The 18,665-nt window shown below is 40.0% G+C and overlaps 1 protein-coding gene across 5 annotated transcripts in view; it reads left to right on the forward strand.

Moving 5' to 3' along the window:
- Positions 1–18,665, forward strand: part of sgip1a (SH3GL interacting endocytic adaptor 1a) — a 74,440-nt gene that overhangs the window by 33,307 nt on the left and 22,468 nt on the right. For 4 of the 5 annotated variants that reach the window (XM_018696182.2, XM_051077169.1, XM_051077168.1 and 1 more), the window contains 6 exons: positions 11,054–11,117; positions 11,919–11,943; positions 12,758–12,820; positions 13,301–13,364; positions 14,042–14,217; positions 18,093–18,104. In XM_018696182.2, coding sequence (XP_018551698.1) covers positions 11,054–11,117; positions 11,919–11,943; positions 12,758–12,820; positions 13,301–13,364; positions 14,042–14,217; positions 18,093–18,104 — 404 coding nt within the window. Of the gene's footprint in view, positions 1–9,747; positions 9,915–11,053; positions 11,118–11,918; positions 11,944–12,757; positions 12,821–13,300; positions 13,365–14,041; positions 14,218–18,092; positions 18,105–18,665 lie in introns of those variants that run through there. The other variant, XM_051077170.1, reaches the window with a different exon arrangement.

The raw sequence follows: 18,665 nt of genomic DNA on the forward strand, positions 1-18,665 counted from the left end.
AGAAATCTCTGGACAGTTGAGTCATTAACAATTTATGTATTTAGCATATTTGCTTTTCTACAATCTTAGAACACCCTATGTGATTCAAGGCAACCCTTAATGTTTTATACAGTGTGATTGCATCAGTATCTTCATAATAATCAGTTCCAAAGCCAAACAGCGCAGTAATGATGGTCAGAAAATCTCCTTCAGCAAGGAGCTTTTCCCTCTTCATATAGCTGAGATGTTGCCTGTGTATACATCTTGTGTAAACAAACGCATAGGCCTAAGGCCTAATGTGGCATCATCCTCTTTGCCACATCTGGCAAAAGTCTACTACTCTGACATTTTAGCTCTGGCTTGGTTGTCAGAAAAATGTCTTGTGTTTGACCAGTCACTTCAATTCTGCACCATCTTTTGATGAGTTAATACCATATATTTTCTGGACAGAACATGCGTAAACTGTTTGATTCTCAGTGAAACTGGCAGTGCTAGCAACCCTTACAGGCATTTAATTTGTAAAATGAAAATATTGTTCAATATGGCTTGAAGTGGTTTGTTTATCATTCCTGTTGTGAGGATGCTTTTTCTGTTGTGCTGCCTTGCTGTAGCAGATTGATAATCCTAATAAACATGCTTACAGGATCGAAACATTGATCACCCCTCAGTAAAGATGACATGCCAGTAAACACATGGGGATCATGTTGATCAGTGGGAAAGCTCCAGGATTTTTTCAGTCTCAAATAGGGCACACACAAACGGAATCTACAAGTGAATGTACCAGTGAGTTTTTGCCATGGCTGGTAATTTATCAGATTTTAACAAATGTCATCTATGATTTTTTTATTTTTTTGTTTCATGTTTGTACGTAGAAAAAGTTTTTAAATATTTCATATGTGTTTTACATACAAATATTTGATAAAAATTAGATTTTTTTTTTTTGGATACTGCTAGTACACTGTGCATCTCCTTACCTCCCTATATATTGTATGTTTTACTGTAACTGCCTTATCCTTTCAATGTAAATTATATTGTACTCTTCACCTCAGAAAACTACATTCAGGAGGTCCTTAATCAATATATGATTGTAACTGAGCCAGACTGGAGCACTGACAACTCCTCATCCTGTCTATCTTGAGCTTCACGTAAATGAGGGGAGCGATAATAAAGACCCTTGCTGTTTTAGTCCTGAGCCAAAGACCCACAGCAGAAAGACGATGCATTCAAATTGAATTTGCTGTGTCCTTGAAGGTCAACAGACATAGCAGTTGGAGCTGCAGTCGACCCTAGTTATGCAACAAATTAATTGTAGCAGCCTTGCTTTTTGTATGAGGAAAAACACTGGAGCAGTGAGCTGTTGGTGCAATTTCTCTGCCTGTCAGACAAGTGGTGTATCCAGAAAATTACATTTTATATCCGACACGAGAAAGTTGCAGTAATTCTGGCTTTGCCTGTGTGTGCTTTCAGTCATTTCATAAAGACAGGGTTGCAGTGGTCTGAGAGACATTCAAGAGAATGGAAGCCTAATGAAGTATTTGTATAATATCTTGTGTAATATATCTGTAGATGTGTTACATCATATGTATATGATTTTATTATGTCTATTAATGTCCATCCTATGACTATTTTGTCACATCTTCTGATAATGAACTGTGGTGTGTTAATGCAGTATCTATGATGATGATTTTAAAGCAGGGACTTAAATGTGACAGTGTATGAGGAAAAGATGAACTTGTCAGGGTCCCTGTCGGCTGACAAATCCACTCAGCTCTGGAGGTGTCTTGGTGTTTTGTTGTCTTGCCAACAGCTAAAACACCCGAGCAGCTTTAGCCTTGAAAACCAGACAATGTAACACTAACTGACGTCACATGTGGCCTCACTGTCCAACATGAGGCAAGAAAACATTTCTGTCTCTCACCATAATTGTAACCATCAAAATGTTTTCTGTTCATGTAATTATATACATTTGTGCAGGAAAGGGAACTGTTTTTATTTAGACAATGAAAAATATGTCTCAAATACAAAAAATTAGTTATCTGTAACATTTGTTTTGCATTTTAATGATATTAAGGTGCAAGGTAATTTATTAATGAAAACTTGTATGAAAATAGAACCACTATGGTGAAGAATGAGGAGCAGCAGGCCCATTTAGCGAGCACACAGCATGCTGGTGAAAGAGGCTGATGTGCACAGTGAGCATAAATTTTGGGAAGAGACACCCAAATAAGACTGATAGCCTTTCTTTTCCCCCCCCCACTGTCTGCAGAATGACTGCTGCTCTAGCCGAACTGATTGTTGAACGTCACTCCACAGCTAAATCAATGTACCAGGTGACTGTGGCTGTGGAAATGTGGCATGCATAAAAAGAGGATATTTCTCTTGCCTTACTTTTTCATCCTCCTGTGGTAATGGGGTTCAGCTGGGTGGCTGCAGATGACATTTCTGGGTACTGTCAGATTAATGTGGCTGAAAGAGGAAGGGAGGATTTCTGCTTTTTGTTTTTTCCCCCTCAGTAGTCGCTGTGGTGATCTGTTTTGATAGGAGGACATGACTGAAATAGCTGGGGACTCGTCTCCAGGGGAGAGTCGGGGGGCCTAGAGGGGGTTTTGACAACTGTAGTCTGGCAACACCCATGCATACACTTTTTGTACATTTGAAGGGGCCTGTATAAAAACATGCTGCCTACCAAAGGTCACCCTCAAGATATAGTTACACTCAAGTTTCAGAGCTACAATTAAGAAGCTTCAAACTTCCAGTGTCTGTAGATGTAGAAAAAGCACTATAAATGTCAAAACAATGAACTACGAATCTCTATAAAAAATAGCTTGGAGCAAAGTTCCCTGCTGATTCTCAAGAGCTTAAAATCCCATTTGTTTTGGTAGTGCTTTGAGAGATGTGCTTTAACTTTCACAGTATGTGTCATTAATTGAATTTTACAGTCATGCATTGAACAACCAGTTTCATTATGAATCACATAATCTGGTAAGACACAACCATTCATTTGCTGTCCACATGGAACAAGCAGACTTTGTAGGAATTGTGGAAGCATCAGGCTGTGGCATGAGCAGGAGCGTTTTGAGCACCAGCTGGAGGCAGAGAGGGCACTTGGTTCCCATATCTTCCTCTCGGATGTGTGGAAGTCTTGTGTCAATAAATGAGCACAGGGGTGGAAAATACATCCTCTCCTTGTGTCTTTGTGGCAAAAATCCATGTTAAAAGCCACTCTGTTGGCTCTGCAGCAGGGTCATTTGCCACGCAGTCCTTGGTGGATGCTATTTGAAGCCCGGGGATGGGAACCATGAGTGCTGGCTGTTTATAGAGACAGAGGGGGTGAGGGGAGGAGATGAAGAACTAAGAACAATGAATGGGGGTGGAAGAGATGGACAGAGTGGTAATGAATACAAAATAACCAGGTTTTATATTACATAAATATACACATTGTCACAAACTCTTTGCATCTTATTCACCTTTTTATGTTACAAATAGTGTTTTTTTTTTTACATATAAGCTACCATGTAACATAACAGACTCAAAATCTCACAAGTAACCATGTTTTAAAGAAAAAACAAAAATGTGAATTTCGCAATTCCTGTCTTTACTTATATAATATACTACTATTGTAAATGTATTTATTGTCAAAGCCACAACCAGTCATTTATCAATGAAAAACATTTTCTGGTTCCAGCTTCTCAAACATGAGGATTTTCTGCTCCTCTCTGTTCTATCTTTTGGATTTGGTCTGTCACTCTGACGAAAGAAGCAGTTTGTTTTAAATCACCTTGGGATCTAGGAAATTCTGATAGCTGTTTTTCACTATTTGCAGACACTTTGTAGACTAAATTATTAATCAATTAATAAGATATAATCCATTGAGTAATTGATAATGAACCTGCTTCCCAAATCTGTTTATTAGATGTTGTAGTCCATTAAAATGAAACATAAATAGATAAATAAAATTTTAGATATTGAGAGGAAGCTGAGCTGGTGCACAGATGGATGCATCATCACCATCTTGGCGTTCGCGAATGTCTTTTGTTCATCTCTGCACCAACTGTCGGCACGCTGCTATATGGTTTCTGGCCCTGACCCACTTTCCTTGGAGGTGGGTGACGTCACCCAATGAAACATCTCGCTCTCTTTTTTTTTTTCCCTCAAAGGATGCATTTGTGCAACAAAACAGACGTGTATATACCTTCCAATTCACAGTGTGTGTGTGTGTGTGTGTGTGTGTGTGTGTGTTTGTTTGTGTGTTTGTGTATGCCCCAGGTACATTGTTAAAGCAAGTGTTACAGCTGATAGCTCACAGTGCAGCCACCTGGACAGTACAGTCAAGGCCTAATTTTAGCATCCACAGGCACAAACACAAACTGACACCATCTCTTTTTCTTTTCCCTGCCACACTGACACAGGCTTTCCCACTGAAACATACACACACTGTCACTGAAACACACAGTGAGGCTGCAGGTGATGGCTGTTGATGGCCATTGCTGGAGGTTTTTTCATGCCATGCCCCCTTAGCTTCCTGTTTGTGCTGGAAGGTAATAAGATGGGCTTCTCTCTTCCTGGCTTCTATCTTAGAGTTAATGAATTTGCAGCTTAAATTCTGAGACTGGCAGGGAAAATGTAGGTGGGGAGGATTGACTAAATGGCTCTCTTCCTTCCTGTGTTAGTCTAGGTAGAGAAGAGTGGTGACAGACAGTGGGAGACTAAATTGATTTTCTGTGCAATGCAGTGTTTATGTTACGGTCTGTGAAACTGTGTCTGTGCAGATGTCTCTGACTGTAGTTAACAACTCCCTACATAACTAATATCTTAAGATATGCTGCTTCATATTTAATACATGAGTGTGTTGCTGCTGAATAGTTAGCACACCCGCAGTCTTGTCTGCTTCACCTTTTTTTAAACAATAAACCTCAATGTTGATTTTCCTGATTAGACTTTCGGTTCTGTGCAGGTCTGCAAAAACAGTGCTTGAACTGAAATGGAGGCTGCCTTCACACAACTGCACATCACGTCTCCTCATGATATTAGAACATGTTCCAGCCTCAGCGTCATTGCATCATTGCATCATTGCGAGGTCATAGTCTGTGTGTCTGCCAGTCTTAAGCAGCATATCTCTCCTCACCTGCCTCCTCCTTCTCCTGCCTCTCAGGGCCATGAGGATGGATGAGTCATTCCAACAAAAGAGCCTTTTAAGCCTCCTGTTTGTGAAATGCCTGTCTAACTCTCAGTTTGTCTACTGTGTGTCAGTCTGCCTGCCTGCCTGTCTGACAGCTTTGTGTCTCCTTGCAGCTCCTTACAGCCCGTCTCTCTACAGGTTTTCTCCTGTTGTGTTTATGTGCCTGCCAGCCTTCGTCCTGTTCCACTAATTACATGTCTCCTTGTCTTCTAACCTGTCTGCCTGCCTGTCAGTACATCCACATGCTTCTCCTCGTGCTTAGTCAATAGCTGGACTCAATAGATGGAACAACAAACCGGCACACCGTCTTCACACTGTAATTCCCTTATTCCATACTCCCAACTGAGTATGCTCTAATGTGTTTACATTTACCATCAACAGGTTTTTTTCCAGATTGATTGATCAACGTTCTTCAATGCTCACTTAGTAAAGAAAAGCAACAAATGAGAGTTTAAGAAGTTACATTTAATGCACTCAAATGAGTATTTAAAAGCCATAAACATTTTTTTCTTTCGTTTTCTTTCACCAAAAGCATCCAGCACTTCTGCTTCTAGATTTCAGTGGTGTATTATCGCACTTCCTACTTACTATGCACAGCAGCACAGGTCTCCCATTCAGAGTTTGGAGTGGCCTGGCCTGGTCTGCTCTGCTGTGGCTGACAGCACAAGCTGTGTGTGTATGTGTGTGTGTGTATTTTGCTGGTTAGTTGGCCAATACAGCCTCTTCATCTCTTCCCCCTTCGTTACAGCCTGTTGAGCAGCCTCCACTCCCCCTGACCAGATGTAGAGCTCTACTTAAGAAGTTATCTCATACTGTATGCGCAACTGTGTGTGCTTTAAATTTCTGCATATGTGTGTGTCTCTGGAGCATGATGTCTCCTCCAGTTCAGTTCTCTGACTTTGTAGCAAATATAGCTGAGGCTAATGCAATCGAAACCCCTGACAGAGGCAGTCATGTATATGCCCACAGGAAGTGTTCAGAAGAAATGTGGCAAGTTCAGCATCAGACTTCATTTTTGTACTCACCCAGAGCTGTCTCCAGTGGTGGAAAGCATTAGCAATTTTTGCCTCTAGTGATTGTGCTTTTTTTCTTATGCTGAAGTTAGCATGCTAACCAGCTATCCCTGGCCTCTCTGTCTCGTCACTTTCGTATTGTAACTCACTGTAGCCTCCAGACATGACGATGGAATCTCTTGACAAGCGACCATCATCACCATCCGCTCCTGGCAAAGAACCATGTTTGGCAGCAGAGAAAACTTACAAATAGCCCCTTTGAATATGGTCTAGTTTTGGAATTAGAGGGGTAATTTTCAAGTTGATTCTCTCAGGCTCACTCTCTGGAAACAGAAGTTACAGTATTGTAGTATTGAGTATCGTTCTGCTCTCGCTCAGAAACATATGTCTACATTGCACTGAACCTCAGTTTGTGAAAAATGTAGTGACATGCTGCACTAGTTTGTTTTAACTGAACAGCATGCTGATGGCGAAAGCTTGGAGTGAGTTTTTGTGCATGTGCACTCAATTTAATAATGGGAGAGAGGTATAATTGCAGTGTTTCAAGGTGGTTCATTTTTTTTGAAGGCAGTGTTAGTGGCAACCACTTCCTGTAAGTTGAAGGGTGGACCTCACAGAGCTATAATAATAACACACTCTCTGCTGCACCGGGTGGTGTTCCTCCTGTTGTGAGTTTGTTTTCACTACTTGGGACCCTTTCTAAAGTTAGAGTCTCACGTGTCCAAGATTCACTCAGAATGAGTAATGCTGGCCAGTGCGCTGTTGTTCTTCAGTTGTCATATAGTTTTTTTTTTTGTTGTTGTTTTTTTTTTTTTTTAAGGTTTGGCAGTGTCCTGTCCTGTTTGGCTTCATGTCCTTTACCTACAATTACATTACTGTGTCTTGAGAAGAGACCGCAAATTACGTTAGCGCTTGTGCTAGCATCCCTCTGAACGGAAGCTATTAAGTCATTAAACAGCGTGTGCCGCACACACTGTTATTTCCCTCTTCGTTAATTAAGCCCTGCTATGTGCATTCATGTATTCTTTCACATTCACGTCATCCAGTCAGATTTAGGTTCTGCTGTACTCTAAATGTGTAATAGTCAATTATTGCCATTTTTAATAAACATTGGTGGGTATTTTTGTATGTTTGGGCTGTTTGTATAATGGTAATTAAAATATTAAATCTTGAAATGATCTGAGCAATCAAACTACATTATTCTGGTTAATTCTAATTTGTATTATTATTGTCAGTAATTATCACCCAGTATATCATAATATAAAAAATATGTAGATCATACCTAATTGAAAGTGCAATTTAAGAGCAGATATACTATAGGAGGCAAGGAGGCACGCTGCTACATGCTGCTCTCTGTTGTAAACCTGTGCAAGTTTTGCCATAATATTTGGCAATCTGTCAGTGGTTGTTTTTGTTCTTTTAACATTCTCCTAAATAATATTCCTTAAGAACAAGCCAATAAAATAAAGTTCATAAAGACAAGGACAACAAGAGGTAAAAATAACTGCAGATTTCAATCTCATGTATTGCTGAAAACACGGAAAACACAGCTGCCATGTGCGCACTGGCACATCCAAATGCACATGCACACACACACACGCTACTCTTTCATTAGCACAGCTGTAAACCTGTCAGTTCTTGCTTGGGGGCACAGCTAGATATACAGGACAGTGAAACAGACCTAAAGGAAGAAAAACAGGAGAGGAGGCCAAAAGAGGGGTGAGATATATAGAAAGGTATTTATTGAAACAAAATGGCAGCATAAAGAGATGTGCTTCTGACAAATGGGAGTAAATACAGCCTGCTGAAATGAAAGTGCAGTTTAAAAACAGCACAGCAACAGCAAAACACACAGCAAAAGACTCAGAATCGTATAAATAAATTCAAGTTGGTATGCCGTGCTTAAAGTTAAAAAAAAAAAAAAAAGAGGATACCAGCATGATGTAAGCTGTTTAAAGATGATGATGAAAACCAGGCCACCCTTGTTAGCAGCATCATGGAGGATAATTTTATACGACCACATTTTGACATTGAATCAACAGGTAACACTAAACTGGGCCACAGCAGGGAATAGAGTTTGCTTCTGAATGGCAGCAGACACAAAAGAAAATAAATTAACATGAGGATTCAAGTAGTTGGAAAGGCCCAAAAAGTGGACTGTTGAAACCACAGATTCAATTAGATGTCAAACCGACATACCGTCAAACCGTCTGATTGCAATGGAGAAGTAAAGGGAAGGGGCTGAGGAGAACTCACTGTCACTTCATGTCTTTGTAGAGCAGCTGTTTTTAGGAACAATTAAGACTTTATCTCCCATTACATTAAGGGCTGAGAGGTAGCACACTGTGTCCTTGCACTGAGACCTCCAACAGATGCCTCACTAAGATCAGAAGTACAGAAAGTGTCAAGCCACAGACTGGGAGAATAAATCTTCAGTCAGGCTTAAACCTTCAGTACTTTAAAAAGGGGAAAAGTAAAACTAGATCTCAGTTACAGGGAATAAGTGTCCCTGTAAGTCTGCAAATGCTTATATTTTACAATACAACAGAATGAGCAGATAGAAAACAATATTTGTCCTTGGTCATTTATTGCCATGTTCAAGGCTATAGATGTTAATCTTCTAGTTTATTATTGATATACGTTCAACTCGTGAGTTATTCACACAAACCTACAAGAATAGTCTTAACTTTAAAAAGAAAAGTAGATAGTGACTCAGTGCACTGAATAGTGACCTTGAACAAGTTGCTAACAGAAATGTCTGTTTCTGGTTACAAGTAAATGTCAAATGTGAAAATACACTAAGGGGTATTTTTTTTTCACAAAAGCGCTACTCCTGTATGAAAAGGAAAATGTTTTCTGTTGTTTTTTTTCTGTTTTCAGTTTTACATATTTATAATTTTCATACATCTCACACATACAGTATGTTTGTCTTGTCTTTTCCCTCTTCCCTCACTTAGGTAGTTTTTATAGAAATGGATACTATGATCACCTAGTGTCCACGAGTAATCATCAAGCTCTGTTCCTTGAGATGTGTGCATGTCTCTTCATATGCTCTTAGAATTACCTTTGTGAATATAAGGACAATTTTTTGAGTTTGCTTATGAGTGTTTGTTCATTCTGTATGTACGTCTCTCTGCAGAGGGACATTTATTTGCGATGTGACAGTAGCTGTTCATAGGAAGCAAGGCCAAATATGTTAGCAAGATCAGTGAGAGGGTATTTCTGGATGAGACTCCTCATGGCCAGCAGGCCATTTTGGATCAATTCCCCATTTTGGTTGCAGCCATGCTGATGCAAAGATTAGTGTAGTAAAAATATATTTAATCAGTTACGCGCTTAACTGGAATTTATGTGGATCATGAACTCAAAGTGACATAGATAATGTTTCTTTTTAGACGTACACACCTGTCTGTAATTTTAATAATTTGTTACAGTGATGACATTTGTCTTTAATTCATGAGTGGAGTCAGTGGTGTTGAATTTGAGTAACAAATGCAGATCAAGGACAGGAGCATGATACCTGGTTTGTGTGTTTATGTGTGTGTGTGTGTGTGTGTGTGTGTGGGTGGGTTAGTGAGAGGTAGCATCAGGTTCCTGCTCTGAGGCTTAGTGTGTGGTATGAGGAGGGAGATAGGTTGGTCACGAGATGTGTTGAGTTCACAGCCAGACAAGGACGAAGAAGAATGAGAATCAAGGAATTATCAGAAAAGAAATGGAGGGGGACAACTGGGCTTTCATCTGGGGTAAGAACAAGACAGGGTAATATCAGACCAGGTTCCTCAGATTGAACAATATTTGATTTGATAGAAATTAAAGTTTAGTTTGTTTTGTGTAAATCATTTATTGATGCACCCTCAGTGTGTGTAGAAGGTAGAGCTTGTTTTACAGACATAACCTTGGATTATGAGTCGCTGGGATGGACATTTTTCCCTATTTTCTAACATCTTACAGACACAACAACTAATCTAGAAAAGAAAGATTAGATTAATTAATAATAAAAATAATCGTTAGTTGCAGCTCTTGTCAAAACAGTTGAATTGTGGCAACCTTAAATTTTTGAGAGCTTGCAGTATTTCTTGTGCGGACAGACTACAGTATCTCTCCTTTTTCTTTGTATGCTACTTTTGTCTTCCAGCAGCACTCAACTGGGACTTGGCGTGAACACTGAAGTGTCTGTTTCAGGGTCTAGAGTTTACATTTAAGACTTTTTTTCCAAAAACTACGTAAAGTTTCCTTGAGGCCAAAACACATTCTCACACCTGTTGCTTGTTGCTTGAGCTGCTTCATTGGAGCAGTGGGAGATCTGGTGCCTTGTTCAGGGACAGTCTGGCATGTAGATGTGGAGGGAGGGAAGAGTGAGCCTTGTTGAATTCTTCAGCTAAGTTTTTCTAAGTGAGGCTAGTGATTCAAACTGGCAATTGTATGGCTAATCAGTACATTAGAGATCTTGCATGCTCTTTGTAGCATGATTGAATGAAGCTTTGTATATTATTAGCTGTGTAGCAGCTCTGTAGCAGCAGGTCCCTCTGTGCTTCATAGCTGTCTAAGCTATTCTTGTTAAATTCTTAGCACATTGATTTTTTTGTAGTGCTAATGAATTTTCCATTGCAAACAGAGGCCTTGAGGATTCCAAGGCTGGCAGTCCATCTGCGATGACCATGAACATGTTTTTAGTTCTGAAAGACGGTGTTTGCCTTCACATTGACGCATCCAGTCACTCAATAATACATAAAAACGTTGCCTTTAATCTCCTGGATGATAGATGCTGAACAGCTGACCTCACCTACCCTTTAACCCACCCACAGACGCCACCTTTTAGTCATGCCTTTGGTGTCTCTTCATGTAGGAATTTACCCTTTTTTCTCTTTTTTTCTCCCCTCAGGATTGAAAAAACGTACCAGGAAGGCCTTCGGGATACGGAAGAAAGAGAAGGACAATGACTCCACGTAAGTTCTGATTCTCCTTTCTCCTGATGTGTGATCCAAACACAGAGCATATTAGTTGTCTCACAGCTGAAAGTATTTACAGTATTATTGTGCAGTGGAGCAAAGTGCTGGCTGAAACCTCAGGAACTGGAATTAGTTATTGTAAGAAATAAATTTTATATACGACAGCAGGTCGTGCTTATACATTACAGCAGAATGGAAAGATTAGAATATGTGAGACCAATTACAGGATTAGTATTAAATACAGTTCCTGTCAAAAAGAGGTTAGACAGCTGCTTCCATTAACTTTGCACAGTCTGAGAGGCTAAAGCAGTCATGAGCCACAGGAGTAAATTGTGTGTCAGTTAAACTGCTCATATGCTCAGTGGCATTATTATGAATCTCCAAAATGTGTCAATACTTTATGTATCCACTGCTTTTGACATTGCTTGTTTGTATACAGCTTATGTTATTTCTGCCTTATCCAAAATACACTTAAGAGACTAATTAGATCTGGTTGTATTTGGTCAGCCTGATGGGCCTTTGTGAGAGTGATTCCAGAGGTGTTTAGCCAATTTGTAACAGTGCATGAGACACATAGATGCACTGTAAAAGCTTTGTGTGCTGGGATGTCTGTGGGAGTCAATTTGTGAGGGAATAAATGTGAATGTGGTTGTGCAAAAAGCTTTTTCCTTGAATACCCGTTTTAAATATTTTGTCTTGACTAATTAGCGAAGCACTTGATTTCAAAATGAAGCGCTCACATGTGAAATGACTTTTATGTTCTCCTTTCATTTTTTCCTCTGCATTAATTTCTCACAGGGGGTCCCCAGACAGAGACGGGGGTGTAAGTAACAGAAAATATTTAATATATACATCAGCATTTTATTCTTGTGCAAGTGAGTCTTCACTGCGCTCATGTATTACTAGAGGAAGTCAAGTCTGGTGATTGTGAGGTACATTATTTGTTTTCTGTGTTGTTGTTTTTTTTCACTTGCCAGGAACCCCAAGAGGTTGAATCGGTACTCAGCTCTAGTCCTTTAGAGTAGAAGTAGAAGGGTAGCATAGTATGTAGAGCTTAGATTTGTTGTAGACACCACAGTACATTTTTCCACTCATTATTCAGCAATCAGTGTTGCTGTATCAGCTATCTTTTCATTAGCAGGCTCTCTGAGGAGGGATTGAGGGGGGAAAAAACTAAATGGGCAAAAGGATATTCCCTAGAGACATTTGGGATCGCCTGAAGAGACCTGAATCTTTCAATATTAGACTATTTGCAGCTTGTAGGATAATAACATTGACATCATTAGTAACCAAGCAGAGTTCCATTTATGTTTGCAAAAAAACTGACTAAATGCTTCAAAAATGGTATTTAATTTGATGACCTTAGAAGTTGCTAACAAGCAAGGACAGAGGAGAGAACATAATAAATAATTTCTTCTGTCCTAATATTATTAGGACCTGTAAGTGGAACACCCTTATATGATGTGATATCCAGAGAACACAGGATCAGGGTTTGAAGGGCCAAATTACAGCTGTGCCGTAGTTCCACTGTGCAGTAGTTAACATAGGAACACATCCAGTGGTAGCACAGTAGTGCAGGATATAATGTACCTCCAGTATGTGGTGAGCTTTTAATCATTCTGTCTCTCTCTCCTCAGTCTCAGAAGAAGACCAACGGGGCCCCAAATGGCTTTTACGGAGATATCGACTGGGACAGATATGTAAGTAAAAGCCCTTTTCTGGAATTTTTTATTTGACACTGATTTGACCTGGTGATTCAGTTCATGATCCAGTGATTCTATTTCAATACTGCTGCTTTGTTTTCATCTTCTTTGTATTGATCTGTATTATTGTAAAATCAATGATGAGATAAAATCAGTGATTACTCATAGCAAATCAAGTTAAGGGGTTTAACTATTAGCATTTGCCACATTTTATTGCTTATGCTGTAGGTTTGGATTATGACTTTGTCAATATGCATTTGGTTATGTTTCATTTAGCAGGGGAACAACCAAGTATGACTCAAAGTTTCGGTCAATGGGAACTTTGACTCAATGAGCCCACAGCACTCTTGAACCAACTGCTGTCTCCATTTCCAATTTGGTTGTCATACAGCTAACATGACAGTAGTGTGTTACAGATAACATGACAGTATACAGACATTTAAAGAGGTTTACACTGACTCACTGTTTGTGTTTCAGAACTCTCCTGAGGTGGATGATGAGGGCTACAGCATCAGACCTGATGAGGAGTCAGAAGAGGGAGATATCCTCAGCGCTACTTGATTTCTCATTTGACAGAATAAATTTGCCTTGTTTTTCTCTGCCAGGTCACTTTGGCTTACTAAAAATAGAATGCTTCCATTGTTAGTACAATATTTGTCAAAAATTTGCATACTGATAGGAGATCAGTTTGTGTAGAAAAATACTTGGCTGCCAGATGTGGCTGCCAAGTCAGTGGAAACAAATCTATATAATTGAATCCAGAAAATAAAACACCACTTGATGCACAATGATGATTACAAATTATCAAAGATCTAAATAAAGTTAATGAGGTGGAGCATATCACAGCATCACAGAAGAATGAGTCATTGATGCACCAGACGTGAACAGGAAGTTGCAGAGAAGTGAGGAAAAGCCCCACGACCTCCTTGTGAAATCAATACACTGATTCATCCACCTGTCAGTTAGAGCTGAGCAGAGGTGATGTTGGTTTTCTTCTTTTTGACTGTTATGAAGGTTATATTATCTTCACTTTGCAATTACCTCCTTGCCAGGTTGAAAAACTTGGTCTGGTTTAGAGGGACATGTACCGGCATGTACAAGTTTGCAAGGTCTCGATTGGTGTTTGGCTCCAACACAATCACATAGTTGCCTTTATAATTCATAAGTCAAATGTTAAATAAATCCTGGACACTGCTTTCCTTGACGCTGTGCTCCCACCTACCACCAAGAAGGCCCACTTCTTCTCCTCTGATGAGTCAGAAGAAGAGGAGGACCACAGGAAAAAATTCAAAATCAAGATCAAGCCGCTGCTGGCTGATCGTGTCGTGTCGGCACCCTCGGTCGACGAGCTCAAAGCCTCCATAGGCAACATCGCTCTGTCCCCATCTCCTCTGGTGAGTAGCTCTGACGTCACTGCCCTCTCACTGCGGATCTCATCCACAGAGGGCATTGCACTAGTGTTTAGATGGTTATAATGTGCATGTGCAGATCACTCCTGCTTCTCATCTTTCTTGTCTTTAACTGCCTTTTCATTCATACAATAGATTTTTTTATGTAAGAGATATGACCATGAATGTGGTGTTGTTGTTTAGATGTTCTCTTTGATATGTGATTGTTTTAACTTGTCTTACAGGCTGATGATTTTTTTCCCACTCAGATACTGCGTGATGTGTGTGCTTGTATCTCCCGAGCTTCTGTGTTTCTCAATGTGCATTCTCCTTAAGCCCACCATTATGGGATTCTAAATGGGTCACTGCTTCACTTTTCTTGTGTCTCTACGTGACAACAGAACTAGTTTGTTTTAATAAGCCAGTATGCAAGAGTATGTAATGTCTCTGGGGTGAACCCCAGACTGAAATCACAATCCATGTCCCTGTAATGAGCGGGTTCAGTGGATTATATGATTCCATAAAATTAATTTGTGATGCTTGTGATACTTGGTCAGTGCTGTCAGTGACCTCAGTGTTCTCCCATTTAGCCCGGTGTCGTTTAACACAAGGCAGATGTCCCGCCACAACAGAAACCATCTGACAAAGTGCTGTTCCCAAATAGCAGGGTGTGAAGTTATGATTTCAAAATCAAGCACACGTCTCCTTTAGACAGCCTCTAATTAGCATTGTGACTCCAAAGCAGGCTTTGGCCTACCCATAATTCCTATGTTCTCCAGTGAGGGTGGTTAGCTTGGGTGTCCACCTTGAATAATTAAGGTAGGAAAGTGGGCACAATGAACCTCTGTGTCGGCCTGCTGTACAGTGAGATTGCTTGTGGTCATTTGAGCCTCAGTCCTCAATAATTCAGTTCAGACTCAGTGTGTTCACCCACAGACTCAGTTCACCTGATCAGGTGTGAAGGTCTTTTCATGCAGACAACGGTAGTGTGTACATGAGTAGGAGACATATAGGGGGACACTGGTTTGGAGGCATTTTGCATTGTGGTGTTATTGTTATGATCAGGCTGTGTGGATGTTTTCTTCTTAGACAAGTAATCTGAAATAGGTTTTCCTCAACATGTTCCTGAATAATCTAGTCAAGTCACCTGAATGTTAACCCAGGATCATGACTTTGGAATTACTGGCCTGTAGTTGTGATTACAAAACTTTCCCCTTCACCTCTACCAGTTCAAATTAGTATCACGTTTGCCCGGACAGAGCTTTTCCCTGAATTCCCTTGCACATAAATTACGTGAGTCACGCAGTCACTCCCAGTCCCTGGCAACCCTGGCTTACCTTGGCTGTGGACTGACAATAAAAATGGTCTGATGAAAAGAGGACGAGGAGCCAAATGTTAACTGGCCCCCAAAAGCAAAGCCACCCTCCACTTTCTAGTTCTTGCTTTTCCTTGAACTAATCCAGTAAAACTTTATCCCCTGACTGAAACATTTATGACTTGGTCTTATTCAGCAAGCCTCACACTTGACAACCCAGTTCCATTTGAATTTCATTGAAATTCTTTAGACTTAACATTATAATGTACTTGCTCTTAACACTGATTTTCTTGATAAATATGACATTGCAAGATCTTGTTGCATCTTTGTAAATATTGTACATGCCTAGGATAGAGGTACAGATAGAGTGTTGTATTTAGCAGACTGCACAAGCTTAATTTCCATGGTAGTATTTGACATATTCAACATGAATTATTCATATGTACACAAGCTCTGTGAGAGGGACATGATAATGCAGGTTAACAGCTTATTTCACATAAAACCTTAGCTAGCATTCTGTGTTCACATTGTGTTGGGGGGTGTAGTGGGTATTGTGTGGGTGGAAGGATGGAGGATTGACTGAATGCAGCGAAGAGCCATAGTACTACTTTATTTGTCTGTTTTAGTGATTGCAGTTGATGGCGATGACTCCCTACACTGTACACAGATGTTTTGCTTTGCAATGTTAATATTCTCTAATCTTCTAACTGCTCTACTTGTCTCTGCTTTTTATCTCTCTTTTATCTCTCATTCTCTAATGATGATGCTAACCTCTATAGAGGAGTCCGGTAAGCCTCTGCTTTGCATGTTGTTGTGTTTATATCTTTTTTTTTTATGTTTCTTGACTGTTAACTCTTTCTTTCCTCATAATTGGCTTGTAAACTGCTCTGTGTTGCTGTAAATAGGCTAACTACATATGAAGCAAGATATTACCCCGGTGTGTAACAACTGTAGGTTTAATTACTGACCCAGAATTTATTGGGCGAATGGCCAGTATTATGAGATTTCTCTTTTTTTCTCTTTCTCTGAAAGCATTTTTCATTGTGGTGTTAAATATAGACAGATCCATGTGTGTGGCTGTTCAGCAGTTTTATAGCACATGGAAGTTGATTTGTTTGCATGGTTACTTGGAGCACAAGAGCGCTGTCTTTTAAGTTGTTTCCGCTGACTAAGACGTCTTAAATCTGATTTTAATTGGTTCTGGAGTCTTGAGCCTCCAGTTCTTAGTCCAAATAACAAGGCTACGTACAGCAGAGGAGGCAAGGAAAAGGTCAGAGATGGAGTTAAAATGTTAGAAGTAAAAAACAAAGATGTCTTATATCACATTTTATTCCTCCCTTGTCTTATTGTCTACTAGCATTTTGACTAGAGAGACTTAACTTGGAAGACAAAGAGATATTCTTCATATTTCAAAATATCTGCCATTAGTGTAGCCAGCCGTAATGCAGTCTGGTCCACACAGGGAGTCCCCTCAGGCGAGGTCACTCACTCTCTTTTCAGATATGAAATGTTTCATTACTCTTGCATCGAAAGCAAAGATGCAGTGTTGCAGTTAAAAAATGAAACATGTCTTATTTCAAGCAATACCACACATTTGTTTGGAATGGTTCATTTTAAACATCAACATGTTCAGTGCACATCAATTTTCTAATGCTAAAGATCAGTGTTGGTAGCTGATAGAGGCTAAAAGGTCACAGTGCATGACTCTGGACACTTCCTGTTGTTCTTCCTGTTTACATACAGCAGGGAGACACTGATTGGTTGTGACAGACAGTGTTGCGTTGTATCATGCACCAAGGCATCCAATAAAATTTATCCTTTCCACCGCCATGTTCCACCCCTTTGTTACATCACTTTAATCACTCATGGCTCGCTGCACAACTGGAACAAGCACAAGAGTAAGGGAAGGAGGGAGTGAGGGTTGATGCGAGGTGGACCGGACGCAGGCAGATGGAGAGACTTCAGCAGAAATTACAGAGACCAACAGGGCAGATGGGGAGACTTACAAGAGAGAATGAAGGGAAATTATAATGGATTGCAGTTTACAGTTTTTAAAACAAAAATTATCACATAAAGAAATGGCGATGGAGACAAAGATAAAAATTATTGGGGGATGGATTGAAGCATCTCTGCAGGATATTTTTGGATGATGTCCAGTCACAGCAGGTTCTCAGATATTAGAGATTCAGGCAAATATCCTCAAACAGAAGATAGGGATGTAAGCATAAATACAAACACACACAGATCTGTCTGAATAAGTCATTGTCAGTTGTTTCCTAATACCCACTTCCCTTAGTAATACAGGACTTACAGAATTATTGCATTTATAGTCAAAAATTCTTAAGCTGGATAAGGCTGCACAAGTAATTTTTTCACACAGTCTAAGGCCAAAAGCCCTCTTCATGGACATATTATCACTCTCATTTCCAAATATCTGACCAACCAGGCCGCAATTATTCTTCTTTCTTTCTCCTCTTCTCCTGATGCATACAGTATGATGTCTGCTTTACTGATTTGTCACTCTCTGACCAGGTATCTCTTCTCTCTTCCTTTTTGCTGGTCACAGAGACGTAGCCCGGTAAGTGTCCTTTTCATCTGTCTCCCTGGGGTCAGGCTAAATATGTCACATCACGCTGGCTTCTTGTACCCTTTTGCTTGTCACCTAGTCCTTGGGGTCTGAAAATACGTAGGTGGGTTCAGCGGTCACAAATGTCAGCTAATTGGATATTTTAACACATAAATGACTCAATCTACAAATATATAAATATACAGTATTTTTCCAGATTCTCTGGATCACTATTGGCTTGTGTACTTGCTTTTCATCTTGAATGGCTTCTTGCTTGGTCTCTATAGTGGGAGAAAATTTGCACTTTTGACAGCTGGACCTTTTGATGTCTTACTTCAGTCACTCCCCATCGTCGTGTCTTCTCATCTGCTCCCGTCTCCTCCCTTCCCTCCCTCCCTCTCTCTCTCTTTCTCCTTATCTGCCCTCTGCTTTTCTTGGCCTCTTCTCATGCTGAATTCATACATATGCTTGCATACACTCACAGCTGGAGAGGCAATATTATTTGTACTGTTGCCTCTCCAACAACAGAACTCATTTCTCTTTCAACTTTCCAACTTTATCAGCCTCTCACCT

This window comes from Lates calcarifer, linkage group LG17, assembly GCF_001640805.2.
Source record: "Lates calcarifer isolate ASB-BC8 linkage group LG17, TLL_Latcal_v3, whole genome shotgun sequence".
Taxonomy (NCBI): domain Eukaryota; kingdom Metazoa; phylum Chordata; class Actinopteri; family Centropomidae; genus Lates; species Lates calcarifer.